Genomic DNA, 17,632 nt, shown 5'->3' on the forward strand with positions numbered 1-17,632 from the left:
CCCTGCTGCTGTTCTTGTACTCGCTTTATTCAAAAAAAACCCCAAATTTGGAGCTTGGTGCTTAAATTCAGGCTATGTGACTAGGAGCAGGAGATTGGGAGCTGCTGTTACCTCATGGTAATGCAAAGAAAAAAAAAAAAAGAGACAACCTTCAATTTAATTGAAAGGCAAAAAAAAAACTCAGAAAAGATAGATTTCTTATAAAGTACATTAATCCAGAAGTGAATAAGGGAGGTCACCTAACAGGGACCACTGATTTATCAGGATTCAAACAAGGCTTGAACATTTACATAGCAGAAATATGCATAATAATGAAGCAAATATGAAGGTGGGGACAAAAGCAGAGACAAGGAGTTTGGGGAATGTTATAAACCCAGGTCCTTCAGGGCACAGCTTGCTCATTAGGACCGCGACAAGCCTTCCTCAGTAAGGCAGCAACAGCCCACTCACCACCTCTGTTGTGGTTTGTTTTTCTAAAGAATCTCAATCATCTCCATCGGCAGTGCCAAGGCGACGCCAAGGCAAGCACCACATGGAGGGAGACGCACCTGGGATGTGCCAGCTGATGCTGCAACTCCACAAGAACAGCTACCAACAAAAGCTGGAGACGTTCCTGGGCAGTGCCACAGCCACCGAAATGCTCATCAGAAATCTAACAACAGGTTTGATCCGTGGGTGCTATGAGCCACAGCCGTAGTAATTCCCTCTGAACCCTTTCCCATACTCTTCCTCCAGAAACCACGCCACGCAGCGCGGTCCATGCTGCGCTGCCCTCCCCAGTACGCAAAAATAACCCAAACCTCAAGCTTCAGAATGTCGTGCTGGAGTTTGCGCTGGAAGTCAAGGAAGTGGGAGATGGTCAGCTTCCCCTTCAGATCCGCCCCAAAGAAGTACGTTGTCAGCGCAGAGTTGAAGCCGGTTTTCAGGGTGTTCCCCGTGGTAGCCCGGTCTCTGTGGCGCATGCCCATGCTGGTTTGGGAGCGAATGATGCTCTGGACCTGGAAATAAAAGGGAGAACATTAGCACCAAAAACAGCACTGAGACTTAGACTATTCAATTATCAGCACGAAGTCCTCCAGCGTCAGACACGTCATTCTCCATTTGCCTGAATTCATTCTTAAAAGACACGACAATCCCAAAATTCGGCTGAACTTAGGCTTTGTTTTTTTCAGTCCTCTTTAAAGAAAGAAGGGTATGAAGTGCTTAAAGTGAGTTTTAAGCCACAGTTCACCCAGTCTGCAGATGAGCGTTTTAGCGCTGATCCTCCGTCTGGTCAGCAGAGAGCAGCTTGTTCCCAGCGAAGTTGCAGGAGGAGAGAAAGCCGAGGCAACTGCAGGGAAGGGGGGAAAAAAAAAAAAAAAGCTTACACACGTTTTGGAGCTTCCACTCCTGCTTCGCTGCAGTTCACACCAACCCTGGTTAGCTCACATCGCCTTTCCTCTTTCCTTTCCCCTTGTGCATGAAACTGGGGGGTTTCTACCCAAGGGCACCCCTGTCCTTACTGCCTGCTGCTTTCTGCGGCAGCTGGAAGCTCCTCCATCCCTGGGGCTGAGCTGCAGGCAGAGGCTGAGCCACCTGCAGCAAAGGGCTCTCCCGAAGTCCCCCCCAGGCTGCATCAGCCCCAGTGCAACCCCAGCAGCACTGCCAGCAGAATAACCAGCGGTGCAGAAGCATCCGAGTTGCCAGCAGACCCAGATATTTGCACGACAACAGCCAAGTGACAGCAATATCTCGATGTTTTTAACAAACCACGCAGGCAAACAGCCGCCTCCTCCTCCCCTGAGCTCTCGGCAGCACGCTGTACCTACTTGAAGGCACCGCTCAGCTCGAGTGGGTGCTATGGACAGGGCAAAGATGCACAGGACAAGCTCCCTACCCCTCTACGACATGGCAAAAGGTTGAACTTGAGGGATGCGACAGCCTGAAAAATCCAACAGTTTGTTATTGTAAGGGTTCTGTAATAATTCAAGGGGGCAGGCAAGCCAAATGCACGCTCACCTCCTCTCTCCATCCCCAAGTATCCCACTACCCCTTGCCACCTGAATGATTATTGCTGCGATATGAGAAGCCAGGCTTATTCTCTGTGTAACAGCTGATCTCTTCCAACAAAGCAGCAGAAGGATTCATATTAAGGACAATGAGTCAGAGAAAGGAGGGGGGAAAAAAAAGCCACCCGACGTGATGCCCGGCACTCAGCCTCAACAGGCTTCCTGAAGCTCCAGCGAACACCGCTGCTCTGCCTTCAGCCTCTTCCTCCTGCCGAAAAAAAGTTGGAAGGAAGAAAAACAGCCGCCAAGAACTCCAGCTGTCAAAAGGACGCCAGAATCTCGTTATCATGGTATACGGTATGTTCAATTTTTTTCCTAACAAGAGAGCGAGGATTGGAACAACCCCAAAGGGGATGCTCCGGAGGAGAACACCGCGTATCCCGGCCGGGCTCACCTCGCTTGATACATTGCCTCCAAACCAGACTATTGGCTATTCTTCCACTACAAAGAAAACCAGATCAAATAAAAAAAAAAAAAAACCACAGCACAGAAAAAAGGCTTTGGGTTGGTTTGGCTTTTTTTTCCTTGAAATTATGCACTGTGATGTGAGGAAGGGTTTTTGCACTGTAAATAGCAACTCCTTATTTTGCTGTGTGCTCCGCTTCAACTGCGAGCTCTGCATGCACATTTTGGAGATAAATATTTATAAACTGTCTGAAGGAATGCAGTTTATGACCAGCTTGGAAAACTGCCCCTGTTTCTGCAGAAGCGAGTGTTTGCCACACTGCAGGCTGTTCGGCAGAGCATCTTTTCCTGGGTGTTATTTATAAGGCATCCTACACCCCTCTTCTCTCCCCATCCATAACAAGTATCAGACAGTTTGGAAACCCATCTGTAGGCGCTGGAGCCAAAATTATTCGGCTGGCCCCTATTTTGGGTAATCCTTCTACTACCCAGAAAGGCAGGAGACCACTGCAAGGAGTTGTCCTCCAGCCCAACCAGGGTTGTCCATCCCCCACAGCTCATCCATTGCACGAGGATGTGAAGCACAAAGACGCTTCACTGGGTTTTGTCTGTATTTCAGCCTAAGTGCTTGTGATCTGCTTCATCTTTTGCACCAGACAAGAGGAAAAAAAAGAAAAAACCTCAATGAAAATAGTTAATGGTTAGAACAGAAATCACGAGTAACGCTGCTTGAGGGTTTACTACTTTTCGTCTGACTTTTTAATTAAAGATAAGAGTAAACTAACAATTTACATGCTGAAGGATGAAAAGTTGAAGATGATACTGATGCGGGCACCACACTATTTAGCGCTACGCACTAACCATATGCATCAATTGGAAAAAAAATCTGAGGCTCTTCAGTGAGGCCTGAAGAAATTCAATATTTTCTTATTAGGCAGTTAAAGCCTCCAATTTACTCGCATATTAGCTAAATTACCACAAGTATTTTCTTTCCCTGATGAATACTCTTAAGGTTTGTCAGACATTAATGTGAAGAGAAGTGCTGTTGGCTGTCTCCAAAGACGATGTGTGGAAAAAGTCATCTTTGGAGTAAGACGAGTAAGAAAGGAGTAAGAAATCCACTCCCAGGTGCTCACAGCCAGCAGGGACTGTACGAGGCTTCTCTGATCGCCCTTTTCTTTCCCTTCCTTTTTTCTTCCCATTCTCCCCCAAAACAATGTTGCTCTTTTAAACTGATGCCACCTCTAGAAGCATATTCCCCTGGAAGGGCCAGTTCCAGCGGAGACGTTTATGGGACGGATCTACAAACCCTGCCATCCTTCAGGCTCTTACTGAGGCGTTTCCATAAGGAGCGAAAAAGAGCATTTATCCTATAAATTATCATGTGTGTTTATTATATACGTGTATAATGTTATTTATGTGCCTCCTGCTGAAGCTATGCCTTTAATTCTGTTTGCAAAGTGCAGCAAATCAGTTAATAGTGATTCTGTGAAGATATCCTCAGCTGCTTCTCACTTGCCAAAACAGCTCCTTCATCCTCTGACTCGAAAGCTCTGGAAGATCAGCTTTTCACCAGAATACTCTGATGCTAACCAGGAATTTTATTCCTTTACATAGAGGCAGCGACGCGTGTAACGAGCTTAACAAAAAAAACCTGCCTCTTCCTAAGGATTTTTCTATGACTTAATGCACAGATAACTTCCCTTTGCCTACTGGATGATTTGAAATCATTTAATTCAATTTTGTACTTTCATCTTCAGAGCGCTTCCAAAAGATCCATCCTCAAGAAACGTTCTTTCTTACTTTACAAGTCTAATAAAAAAGCCAAACATGACACCAGTGTTAGTACCCTGGCAGCACTGCATTTTTAGTAGGCAGTTAACCGTTCTCCATTTTTCTTAAATTCATTTATCTCCATAATTGATTTCACTCTGCAACATTAGTAACTACTGTAAAACACCTTTTGAATTGTTAAATATTATCCGATCGCTGCGGTGGGGGGAAGTGCACTACGCGAATAGAAGGAAGAACAGTATTTTTTTACTTGGGAAAATAGGAAACTGGGAATTTTTCATAGCTAAATCAGTAGTTTGTAGGGAGGCGGTGCCAAACAGCACAATGACCTGGACACAGCTGTGGATTCAAATTTGCACTTGAAGGAAAATGAAAAGCTCCTGGCTTTACATTACAAGCTATCACATGAAGGGATATCGCTTTGGAGATAAACATACCCCCACTCTCCCCATAGTCCAAAGTTTGCACCTAAAAATGTACAGTTAACCAGATATATTACATGACTCTGGAGCAAACCCATAATAATGACATCACACCCACAAGTAATAATTTAAGGAGGATGACAGCAAAAGATTAGGAGAGGGGGAAATTAATTTAACAGAGCTGCTTCGCCACTAGTTCTTCCCATTTATAGCCAGTGCCCCAAGCACGACCTCTTACAGACTCTTCTGAAGTTAACCAGTCATTCAATCAACTGATGAACAAGCATTTGTAAGGAGATTATTCAGGGCTGCTTTGTTCTCGGATATCAGTACACAGCTTTTCACCTTCTCCAAATACAGATGTCCCCCAGCATAAAAAAAAACCAAAACAAACCCACAAGGGCAGGTTATTTTTTTTAATGTGGAGTCTTGTTTCCTTTGCCCAGAAACAGCAGCTTCCGCTTGCCCATTAAACGTGCCGCCCGGAGGAACACGGGGGCACAGAAGTGCCAGGGGCCACATGAATATTAGGTGGATTAGTGGTGTATCTCCTCTACCTTGTTCTTTGCTACCAGAGGTGGCGAGTCCCCATCCAACTGGCCAGTTCCCTGCATTGCAAACACATTTACTTTTGCTTTCACAGCTGGCACACGGAACTTTGCTAATATCCAGCCACTTCAGGATGTTTCTGAGTTTCCAAAGCCTCAAGGCTGTTTTCTACATAGGCAAGAAAAGCATAAACTTCTGCCTGGGGAGGTCAGATCTCGAGTCTTCAATCTATTCTCGCTCTAACGCCCTCACAAACCACAGCCTCTAGGAGGACCTCACCAGGATCAGCCGGGCAGGCTAAGCTCATTAAAAAGCCTGCATCAAACTCCCTGTTGATGAAACCTTGTAAGAAGTAGGCAAAAGAAACTAATGAAAATACACGCTCGATAAACAAATTTTTTGGATTAGATTGAAGTAAGTGGCTAAACTCTTATTCGAAGCAGACTCGCCCTGGTTATTCTCCGAAGACAAACAAAATTAAGGAATGCAGTAAAAGCTGTGGAAGAAAGTAGGATCAACATTCTATGATGTCAGTAGAGTGAAAAAGAATTCTTTATGTGCTTTGGAGGTGATATCTTGTAAAGATACCTCGGTGACAAAGTCACAGGAAATCAGAGTTTATACTTACAGTTGTCCTGGTTGAACAAAAAAGCACATCTTGAAATATCCAGTTACAAAAAAAAAAAAAAGCAGGCACTGAGGCAACACAGCAGAGAAGGAAGAGACGTAAACCAGCATTACCCACAAATATAAACCACAGTAACATTGTAGAGGAGCACTGCACTTATGACTAAGATGCCATAGCATTAAGAAGTCAACCTGTTGTCCAACTTGCCTGCTCAAACTCTTCCATGTCCACCTCGCCGTCACCATTCAGATCAAACATCTTAAAGGCAATTTCAAAATTCCTCTGGGGAGCTACATAAAAAAAAAAACACAATAAAAAGCAAAGACCAGTTAACGAAGATACAAAAGCTCAATACAAAAGGCACAAGTTCAGAATGACTTTATCCCAAAGCAATTTTACATAATTCTTGCAATTTTACGAAGAAAATGCCGCTCTTGGGAACCTCTAGCTGTGAGCTTCATGGTGCTCCTTCCACCAAAGGTCTAGGCAAGGAGGTTGGGAGGGGGAGATGTTTCTTGAACACAGTTTATTCCATTTACAGATAGAAAAAGCACAAAAGCAAGACACCATCTGGTACTTCTAATGACAATCAAGCGAAAACGACGCTGTAGCACGAGCTCCAGCCTGTTCCATGCGGTTTAACACTGATTTGGCCAGAGGACATTCCTCTAGTGCTGCTGAGTGCCCTCCCTGCTCTGTGAAGCAGGCGGTGGGTGAGGAGCAGACCTGGACTTTGGGGAATTCCCTTCCAGACTCAGCTCTCGTCTCACTGTGCAAATTTAAAGAAATCATTACCAGCTCTGTCTCAGTCCAGTTATGACACCAAGATAAGGCACGAGCTGGAGCTCACCAGCTGAGATGCACCCGAGACAGCCTGGTACCTCATCTTTCATTGCATTTAGTCTACGTTGTCATGGTTTATTTAGCCAGAACTCGGCAAAAGCGTCACTTCACAGCAAAACCACGCTCTTTCCCCTGCATCCCACCAAAGAATTCCAGTACGTGTCCATTATGGGCTCTGTAACCCGTCACCATTTAAAGCCACAATGTAGTGCCACAATTTTTTTTCCAAATGAAGCTAATATATGAGAATTTATCTCACTCTGCTACTTTCAAATCCATACCACCTCCAGGAATGTTGGTGTTTGCTGGGATTTCTAGGAAACCCTCTAGGCTATAATCAGTGCTTAGAGTGTGATCTTAAATATTCAGTTAAAAACTCAGCCCCTTTTTTTGTTCTGAAGATGCTTCTTCCCCACACAAATCTGGCAGCAGGATGAGGCTCATCCTCCTTTAACCTCATCTGCTGCAATCAACTTTTAATATTTCTTGTGGATGCTCAAAAAGTAACAAGTTTCTGCAACCACCCTTCTTTGTTAAGGCATCTCCCAGATGGGGGTGGGAGGGGGAGTGCAAAGAGGAATCACTCAGACAAAAAGAAATTAATATGAAATTAATCAAACTGGATTTTGTACATTAGTTACAGCTTCAATTTAGGGCCAGGAAACTTTTACATAGTGTTTTCCCCTTGCTATAATAAACTGTAGCACTTTATCACTGAAAGATTCTGTAAGTATATTATTGAGAGCACTTTTTCCCAATCACTTTGTGCCTTAAACAGACATATAGCAACATTAAACCGGATGGCAGGAACGGCCTGTCACTCGCCACCTGATACATACAACACATACAGCCCTGCCATTATCATCACTGGATTTCCAATTTCCTCCTGCCAATTATTCGGGCTTTAAATTCCAAGTGCTGCGTGCATAAGCGATGTCTCCTACAACCACGGCCATCACCTGCAGCACGTGGTGGGTTGTTTCATACGCAGTGCTGAGGCAGAAGCAATGCCTCCACCCAGCTCCTCCGCCCCTGCTGGGATGGGGAGACCTTCGCTCTCCATCCCTCTTTATTCCCTCTTATTTACATCCTGAGATGTACTCGAACAGCCATCCCCAAAACCAACTTCATAATCTCTTTAATGATGCAATCTAATTAAAGGGATTTATACAAAAAGCCTCCTCTGTATCCATTCAAACCTCCTTTGCATCCATCCATCCATGCCTCCTCTGTGTCCATACATCCAATTCCTCCATCCATCCAAGTCTCCTCTGTACCCATCCATCCAAGCCGCCTCTCTACCCATCCATCAGATCCATCCATCCAAGCCTCCTCTGTACCCATCCATCAGATCCATCCATCCATCATTTCCAGTGATTAATTCTCTGCTTCCTTGACAGCCACAATATTAAGCACCTTCCAACTTCCCTCTTCATGTTTAAATAACGCATCCAATTTTATTCACTTTAATTGCAACTACCGCACAGAAGCCCGGATGCAATTTCTTCTTCTTAGCCCCAAAACCTGGCGCTGCCTGGAAAGAGTTGTTGCCTCTTGAGGAGAAGGAGGAATATAGAAAACTCTGATCTAGTTACAAGATGCTAGAAAAAGAGCAATTTACACCATCTCATCATTCTTCCCTGCCAGGGTGCAATGATGTATATTCTGAGATTGGAAAATTTGTTAAAAATTGGTGTTTGGGTGGGGTTTTTTTTCCCCCTTTTCTCTAAGGAAACATAATACCGTGTCCCACTCACACAGACACAGGGTGAAGAGAGAAAGCACTTCAGAGAAAGTACTTCACTTGCCCCTCACAAAGGCCGTTTCCTTCCTCTCCCTTCTCTAAACACACATTTTCAAGAGCAGTTCATCAAAGCCCCAGAGGAGAACACCACTTGCAAAACTAAAATGAACAGTTCAGCATCAAAAATCTGCAGGGTCAGTATTTTCTAAGGACAGGGAAGGAAAATAGCTTTAAATTGGCAAATTTAATTACTTCATTCCTTTAGCTAATATAAGCGACACAGCCCGTTTCTTCCTCTGATCTGCATATCTAACTCCAATTACTTGTAACGACACTTACATCCAACAAATGTGAATCCGAGCCAGGGAAACCAGAGGGCACTGAAGACAATTAGCTCATCCTGCTTCTGCTCCGGAAGGAATGTTCATTAAGATGTATATCTCTGGTCTCCGGCAGCCTGAATTTATTGGTCCTGAGTGAGATGATTTCTGCTTCTCCTCTTGGGTGTGATGTTTCTGACCAGGATTTATGGGGGAAGTGTCGTTGTGATGGCAGCTAACCCCCCCTTGCCACCCTGCCCCATTACTCATGGTTACATCAGCCTGTACAACCTCCATTTCTCTTCTTCCTCTTCTCCTTACATCTTTCAGAAACTTGCAGACCATAAAAGCAGCAGATACTGGTTTGCCTACCTCAATTTAGACTTCCCCCCCCCCTTTTGTTTTGTCCCCCAGTTCTACCACTCTCAACTGCAGCTTCTCTAAATTTCCCACCTGCCTCCTTAAGATGCCTCAAAATGAACGCAATATTCCTCCTGCAATGGTTATCTGAACCATCCAAAACACTGTTTGCCTTTAATACAGCGCAATGCCCGTCTTTACAAGGGAAAACCCACTTTTGCATTTCCCCAAGTGCTGAGCTGCATTTTCAGCTCGCCCTGATTTTGCGAGCTATCTCCTCGCCATCCTTTTTGGCATTATTCAGAAGCAAGATTTTTTCATAGCGACTAATTTCCCATGGGTGACGAGGCAGGAACCGGGGAGAGCAGCTGCAGTTTCTTTTCGAGCTTTATTTCTAGTCTTTAGGTGTTCAGGAGGATCCAGCAACTTCCTAATTGATTCCTCCAAATCACTAACACAGATGAAAACATGGTACTGGAGCCCCCACCAATACCAATTCACGAGTGACCTATTCCCTGCTTTGAGATATATAAAAATATAAAAGATCAGGCTGAAAATATTCTGTGGATCCATAGCTCCAGCAGCTCTACACACCAAGTTGCTTTTTCAACCAACCTGGGAGTTAGTGCAAAGGGCAATTAATATTTTTCTTGACTCATTTGTTCAAATCAGATATTTGGGAACAGAAAGGCAATAAGAAAACCAAAAGCCACAGGCAGTTGCGTTAGAAAGATGAGCAACCTCCACCAGACAAACAGATGAGGCACAGCAGCACTGACCACGCTGAAAAAACCACCCGATCCATCAGTCTGTAAAGCCCCAGGGAACGTCCAAGGCATTAGATGGGTTTATTAGGCATCTTTAAGCCAATTATGTCATTTTTAACCATTTTGAATTATTCAATGGACCAATTTGCAGCACTCAATTGCTCTTTATTGCCATTTACTCTCACCAGAAGCAATGCGTTCTGAAAGACAATAAATACTCACTGATGAGAAAGGCCACATTTTACTATTTTTGCGCTCATTCGATCTTCTCTTTCCCCCAAACTCAGTGCTCCCCACTTGGAGATACCTCTCAACAAGTATTTCCCCCAACTCCTGTCGCAACTCACGCGGAACATGGCCGCAGTCACAAAAATTGAGTGTTTGCAGAGCATCCACCTCAAGAGGAGGTACTGTATTTTAGGAAAACTATTTTGAACACGCTTTTGGAAAATAAACGTTGCTCCCTTCAGAGGCAGTTAAAAATGTCGTTGTCTGCATTTAAACACAAAGCAGCTCAGGACTTCAGGTTTTGGGGCCCTGGGAGCTCTCTCCTGGTGGGGGCGGGGGACAGTGTGTGTGTGTGCTTTGCCCGTTGGAGGGGCCACTGAGCCAGGGGCAACGGCCATGGCCAGCTCGGCAGGGTGTTGCCATGGGGCCCCAGTGTTGGCAACAACACAGAGGGGCGTCACCAGGGGTACCAGGCAGCGTCACCGGGGGTGCCAGGTGGCAGTGCTGGTGCTGCAGTGCGGCTCGAGGCAGCAGTGAGTGGGGCAGGAGGGAAGGTTGGGCTGGACAAGGGTCGGGGCAGAAGCGCCAGCCCCCTGGGGTGGTTTCTACGGCTGGGGCAAGGGCACAGCCACTGCGGGGAGCGCCTGGGGCAGGGCAGGAGCTGCCCTCGGGGCTGGGCACAGAGGGGTCCGGGGCTGCCGGCCACAGCCAGTGTCACTGGGGGCGCTGCACGGACGTGCTCCCATCCCCACGGCGCTCAACAACCTTCCCCTTGCTGCCTCCGAGCTCCCTCGCCCCCTCTCCCACACGTCCCTGGGCGTCTGCATCTCCTGACCCCCACTGCCCCAGCTGCTGTCCCCCTCCCACACAGCCCCGCTGAGCTCCTTCTCTCCCTCCAGGCCATGGCTATGGCTATCACGCGCGTCCTGACGGTGCTGAGCATCATTCTCCAATACACGCTGAGGGCTGTTGACCAGCCAGATGTGGCCACACAAGACCTCCTGAGGCAGCATGAGGAGGAGCAGAACCAGGAAATGATTTGGCTGCTGCAGGAGATGGAGTGGAGGAGCCAGGAGCCACACGGGCTCTCCCAGAAAGGTGTGCTCCTTGACGCCTGCCAGCATTGGTGGTTTTGGGCCGCCGCCAAAATCCTGCTTGTGCTTTTTGGGCTCTACTGGCTGACAAGGCAGAGAAGCACTGATACTGACAGCAGCAGCCAACATGGAAGCTCCAGCTGCGTGGAGGAAGAGGAGTGGGAGGAGGACAAGTGGGAGAAGAAACCAGACCCTGCTGACACTCCGGGTCAAGAGACGTCTCTGGATACGGTGGAGACCTCTGCTGTGTCTGCCAAACCCTTCCCAAGAAGCACTTTCTGACAGGGCTGCATCCAGCCACGGGAGCCGGCAGCACCTCTGAAGACCCGTCTGACAAATACTTCCATGAGTATCCATGGATGTTTAGGACTGTTAGTATAGCCTTGTAGGCATAGATAAGGTAGCTTGCAGTTGTTTCTTCTCAGATGCCAATAAATGTTCTTGTTTGAATAAACACTCTGTCCCTATATATCCGGGCAAGGGTTTGTTGGGGAATGCGGGCCCCTCTGAGCCGCTGCCATGCTCAGCTGCTGATGAATCAGGTGGGCATTTTGTGGAGAAGCAGGTTTGGAGACTGTTTTCACGCTCTCCGTAACCCAGTATGGTGGTTTAGCCTCAGCTGGCAACAAAGAACCACAGGCCACTCACTCACCCCCCGCCAGCTGTGGGTTGGAGGGGAGAATTGGAAGAAAAAGGCAAAACTCATGGCTTCAGACAAAGACGGTTTTACAGAACAGCGAAGGAAAGAGGAAAAAAAAGAATACTGACAGAAAAATGTAAAAACACAATTACTGTACCACCGCTCACCAACCTGACCCGGGATGCTCCAGCCCACTCCCAAGGTGTGAGTTTCTGCTTCCTCCCCCCAGCCAGCTCCCGGGCTATAGTCTGGGCACGGCAAGGGAAGGCACTTAGTGCTGCTTTGCAGGATTAAAACACCACCAGTAAGGTGACAGATCTCACTCATGGCAGGGAAGGAGGCTGAAGACACCCGTGTCAGCCAGCAATATATATTCGAAACAGCCACAGTGCAAACGGGCCTTGGAGATCAGGCCACCTGCGTGCAGAGGGAGAGCACGCCATGCCACCTCCATTGCGGGCATCCACACAGCACTCAACAGCCAGCCAGAAAACAATTTCCAGAGCTAGACGGTTTGGGATTTATTTCCTACAAAGGGAAAAGGAAATAAAAAAAGAAAAAAAAAAGGTGAATCTATGCTAGGCAAGTGGCCTCTCGCGGGCCAGCACCCATCAGGGCTGGCAGCATGCTGTGCTCCAGAAAGAACCCACAGAAGATGGGAGAAGGAGCTGCAGGTCTGCTCTGAGAGCCCTGGCAGGAGAGTAATGACTTCAGCTTGAGCCAATGCTATTTAACCCTCCATCCAGGAGGAGTAAATCCAGCTGCAGCGACAGTCCAATTTAACCCTCCATCCAGGAGGAGTAAATCCAGCTGCAGCGACAGTCCAATTACAGAAACAACACCAACTTATTCATTTAACACCCAGCTCCCTTCAGTACCTGTTAATCAAGTCAGCATTAGCGTGTCTGGATAACAGACTGCGTTTGCTCTGAAATTGCAGTCGCTGGTGATGCAAAAGCTCTTTCTCGCCTTCCTTCACCTGTTCAGCAAGTCCAAACAGCAAAAACCTCTTCGACTAGGGAAGCGATGCCTTTGCTTTCCTATGATATTTGAAGGACTCAGGGGAAAACCCATTGGCATTTTGCTTATCCTGTATTTTGCTCATCTTTCTACCTCTGCCCCAAAACACAGGAAGCAACCGAAATTATGGGGTATCCTCAAGGCCACTCAGCTCTCGTGGCCTTTAATAGAAGGCTGACTCTCTGAAGCACTTAAATGCTGTTTTATTAGTTGTTTTAAACATACATTTTCATAGAAACACAGCAACCGATGAGAACAGACCGTGCTAGAGCGAGAAATGGCCTCCTGCAAGATAACGTTCACTAGTGGGAGAGTAAACCGGCATGGCACAACAGTCAATTTTGGGCAAGGTTTGTTTGCGAGTTTTATTTTTGTAAAAGCAAATGCTTTAAAAATTAAACCAAAACTCCTCCTGTGTGGAATCACTGACAGTAGCTCCAGAGACATTCCTCCATCTTCAAACGTCCATTCAGCGAACTCCCCAAAAACCTAAAAGTCAGCCTAAAAGTCCCAGGACACTTCCCGCCCCCCCCCCCCTTCTCTTTTCTTCCTCCCCTCCGCCTTTTTTGAAAGCCCCTGCCTTGCCCACCCCTCACATCATTCCTCAACACACAAACCACCCAATTCTCTCTCCTCTCGTTAGTCTGATTCCCCAGTAACTGTGAACACATTTAAAAGCCCAAGAACAAGGGGAAAAAAAAACATCTCTCCTGCACAGCCCTCCAAAACAAGGCTGGCTGCCACTCTAACACAAGGTGGTCCCTTTTCTTTTAACCTCATAACAAAGAAATTAAACAAAAGCAAGAAGAAATTCTCTTACTGCTGCCTGTGGAAGCACGTGACATTAATTTTGAGCCCTGCATACGCAATTAGATTCACCACGGGCGCAGCCATAAAGCCAAGGGCATGAATGTTTTCTAAACCACGCTCAGTAATGCAGTACTACAGGTTTGTGAGTTTGTTGTCATCTGCAGAGACTCACATTAAAAGCCCTCGCTAACACAAGCAAAAATACCTTGGGTAATTTCGGCACGGGCTAGACTAATATAAGAAAGGAGCCGCAAAAGTCTTAAGGGTCAGTTCTGAGACTCAGTCAAACAAAAAAAGCAGGCCAAAATCATAAAACAAATTCCCTGGATTGAACCAGCTTTCTCTCTCAGTGTTTGTTTTCACAACATGAAGGTCACACACACGTCTTCCCCCACCACCTCCATCTGACAACAAACAAGACCTTGAACATAGCTTCTCCCCTGTAACAGATCCTCCGAAATGCCGGGCTTGGTAAACGAAGAGCTGCCTCTTTCATTTCATTTCATTAACGCCTCCCTGTTACAGCGTGCAAGAACATGGGGGAAAAAAAAAAAATAAAGCACCTGTTTGCTTTTATCAAACATCAGTGAATTACCCAGCTGACTCCCTGAACAGCCCAGAGCAGGCAGCAAGGGGGGGTCTACAGTAAACTGGGAAGTGCCCAGCTCTCTAATACCTGTAATCATGTCATCATGAAACAGATACATGCAAGATTAGATAGCCAAGTTTTCTCTTTTTTTGTTTTCTTAAAAAAGTCTGAAAGTCTCAAGTTGGACAGTGGAATATTCCCCACTACCCCACATTTTCTAATGGGGCTGAAAATTTCTGTTGACTTTCCTGTTTCTGCTACAGCACCTTCCAAGCTCTGCAAATGAGGTTCTGAGCTCGCCTTCCCCAGGAAGAAAGTCTAGAAATGCCATTTGACATTACCAAAGGCTTCAGTTTCAGTGTTTCTTGCCAACAAAGCAAACTTTTAAGTGCCAGCACTTGAAGTACAGAAGACTTTGCTGGAACAGATTAGCAGATCACAGAAATATCATAAATGCAAGTCAAGTGCAGCAGGGTGAAAAGACAGAAGGTATCTAATGATACTTGTTGAAATGTAAACAGCTTAACTTCTCTCCTCATTGGATCACATCACGGCACAAGCCCGAGCTTACCCAAGTGAAAATACAGCTGGAGAAGAGCTTTTGAACAGTCTGGTAACCAGTGAGGAGCTGTAAAGCAAAATTCACCCAAACACAAGAATATCATAGGAACGCAACTCAAGAACACACCTCCATTTAGAGTTTTGAACAGCAGGTCAAATGACTCATTAAAAAAAAATAATTCTACGTTTTAGAATGAGAAATAAATCTTCAGAAGTCATCGATCTGCTTATCTTTCTGAGCCACTCGAAGCTAGGTCTAAACCAGATGAAGCAACAGCAATTATTCACTCAGCTCGAGTTTCAAGCAATCAAGAATTCCTTTTAAGGAAATGTATGTAGGCAACAACAGCAAACTCATTGCTTGTAAACCTTCAAAATTTAGAAAAGCAGTAATTGCAGTGAAAAAAACAAAACACCGTACTTACTGGAAAGGACCGTCGTGAGGAAGATGTAGTCAGAAAAAGAAATGAGTCCACATTCTCCAAGGGCATAAAATATGCTGTCTTCATCGGCAAACTTCTCTCGCTCCTGGGATAATTTCTATTTGTTCATCCGACCCACACCCCAGAAAGAGAAAAATAAAGCAGTTGATTAAACAGAGAAATGGAAGACTTTATTTGTATCCTTACCACCAACAAGCCATTCCACATACACACACCCCTACTATCTCCATTCACATTCAGTGGACCTTTTCCAGCCTTCAAATCTGCCAGAACTGCTCTGCAAGGATCAGTGCTTCCCCATCTCAAATGGGGGATAAGGAATTGCGCAATATTTATTAGCTGGTTTAGCCTAGCTGAAATGCAGATAAATAAAACTATGTCCGTTTTGCTTAAAATTGTCTGAGTCTGAGAGATTAGTGTTATGAAAATCAGATTTTTTTTACTGTAGGATTCAAAAAGGAAATTATTATATTTCACTAATAGAGTTTTAGTTATACTCTGTTGTAGCAGTAGCCAAGAAAGAACTATTGCACATGAATATAAAGTATGATCAAAGTTATCAAAAATGTGTAGTTATCAGAAGCACGGAATTCTGGAGAGTGTTTGGCAAGCTCACTGGGAAGACCGGGACTGATACCCATCTCAGTCTTTCTCTCTCCCTCCAGTTCTTTTTCAACATCTTGTTTTAATAGAAAATACCACGTGTGTTTTATCAGCTCACATGCCTTACTAAGCTAAAAATCCGAGCCCCTTTGATCCGCAGAACCTTCAAAGACTGAAAAGGATCCATAAAACTGTTAGGAAAGCCACACTGGTGACCCAGTTTAAGAACACAGCAGGAGGAGGCACACACACACACACCAAGGAAAATGAAATTAATATAAAGGAGAGGAGGCGTGGATGAGGTTATTCCACAGAACCCAGGTCATGCAAGCACAGAAGCATGGTGAAAGCAAGGCTGAATTTAGGAACGGTTTTAGGAAAAAACCACCAACAAACACCACCACACGAGGGTCCAGCTACACAACTGTCCCCCACCGTTACCTCTGTCTAGCGGAGATCCCATCATATACAAGGCAAAGGAAAGAAAACTGGTTAACTGACAATAAAATAAGCAGGCGAAACATAACATCAAGTTGAACGGTTAGACTTGCGAGGAGCAAGAAAAGTTCTGAAGCAACCGGGTGGTTGCTTTGACCGGGCACCGCTAAGAAGCCTCAGTAGATGTCCCCAGCAAGAGTTAGCAGGTAGCCTCCGGGGGTCAGACCCGTGCTCTGCAGCCGATGTCTCTCATCCACCTCAGGCGTTATTTGGAAAGAACTCACCATCGCATCTGACTGCAGAGTGGGGATGAGCTCAGCTAATAATTTAGATGAAAATTTAACCCGTATCTGGCTTGGAAACCACAAGAAGAGAGACAAAAATAATCATATAGATGACAAAAAAAAAAAAAAACAGTTTTCGGGGGTGGGGGGGTGTGGGGAAGTTCAGCTCTACTGATGAAATAAAACTCTTCCCAGTAGCTCTGCCTTTACCATCTGGAGAGCATCAGGAATTTAATAAGAGACAAATCACTAAGAGCAGACAACACGCTAATGGCATTCATTTCATGCAAGGTAACTGCTATTTGTGTTCACGGGATACCAGGTTGAAGTCACATTTACTGAAAAAAGTGGTTTTGCTTCCCTTTTCATGGAGATGGATCCGAAGCAAAATTGCACTGATGCTTACGTTAAGGACAAATAAAAACTGTTTGGTTTTCCTTTAAACTGAAGGCAGGATTTGTGGAGAAAGCAGTTTTCCGCGATTGCTGCTGGCGGGGATGCCAGCAGCATCTCACCTGCTCCTGTGATTTATCACCTCTTCCTCCGATTGCCTGTCTTTAGCCGCATTTATCATAAACTAGCTATTAGCATCCCACTGCACCCGCTTCAAGGATCCCATGAAAAAAGTCGCACAGGTTGGTTTATTAATTTTTATATGTTTCTTTTCTGCACTTAAAATTCATAGTCGGCATCAAACACCTCAAAATATTCCTCATAAGCTCAAAACCACATCCACAGACTAACAATAAAAAAAAAAAGATGTTAAGTTAGTTGCTCTCTGAAATACAAAGATGTAGACAGACCGGAGGGAGAAGCATTAACTCGTTTGCATCTTACTTTGAGCAAACAACATAAAAAATTTTTATTTATTGATTTTAAACAAGCATCTACTCGTTACAAACCTGGGGAAGGAGAACATATGCCGTGACGACAGTGCTGAGCCTGACAGCAGCTAATGGGAATTTCTCCCACTGACCTTAATAGGAGAAAATAATAAACTGACCTGATCAATAAGATTTTCAGGCTCCCAGCACCAGGAGGT

At 45.4% G+C, this 17,632-nt stretch overlaps 1 protein-coding gene across 5 annotated transcripts in view; it reads right to left on the reverse strand.

The window, feature by feature from the left end:
- The window catches only part of MICU1 (mitochondrial calcium uptake 1), a 106,157-nt gene that overhangs the window by 33,501 nt on the left and 55,024 nt on the right, over positions 1-17,632 (reverse strand). For 3 of the 5 annotated variants that reach the window (XM_063339416.1, XM_063339417.1, XM_063339415.1), the window contains 4 exons: positions 16,591-16,656; positions 15,248-15,362; positions 6,054-6,136; positions 801-998 (listed from right to left, as the gene is read on the reverse strand). In XM_063339416.1, the coding sequence (XP_063195486.1) occupies positions 801-998; positions 6,054-6,136; positions 15,248-15,362; positions 16,591-16,656 (462 nt within the window). Of the gene's footprint in view, positions 1-800; positions 999-6,053; positions 6,137-15,247; positions 15,363-15,480; positions 16,304-16,590; positions 16,657-17,632 lie in introns of those variants that run through there. The other 2 variants (XM_063339419.1, XM_063339418.1) reach the window with 2 other exon arrangements.

The sequence above is a fragment of the Chroicocephalus ridibundus genome, chromosome 6 (genome assembly GCF_963924245.1).
Source record: "Chroicocephalus ridibundus chromosome 6, bChrRid1.1, whole genome shotgun sequence".
NCBI lineage: Eukaryota > Metazoa > Chordata > Aves > Charadriiformes > Laridae > Chroicocephalus > Chroicocephalus ridibundus.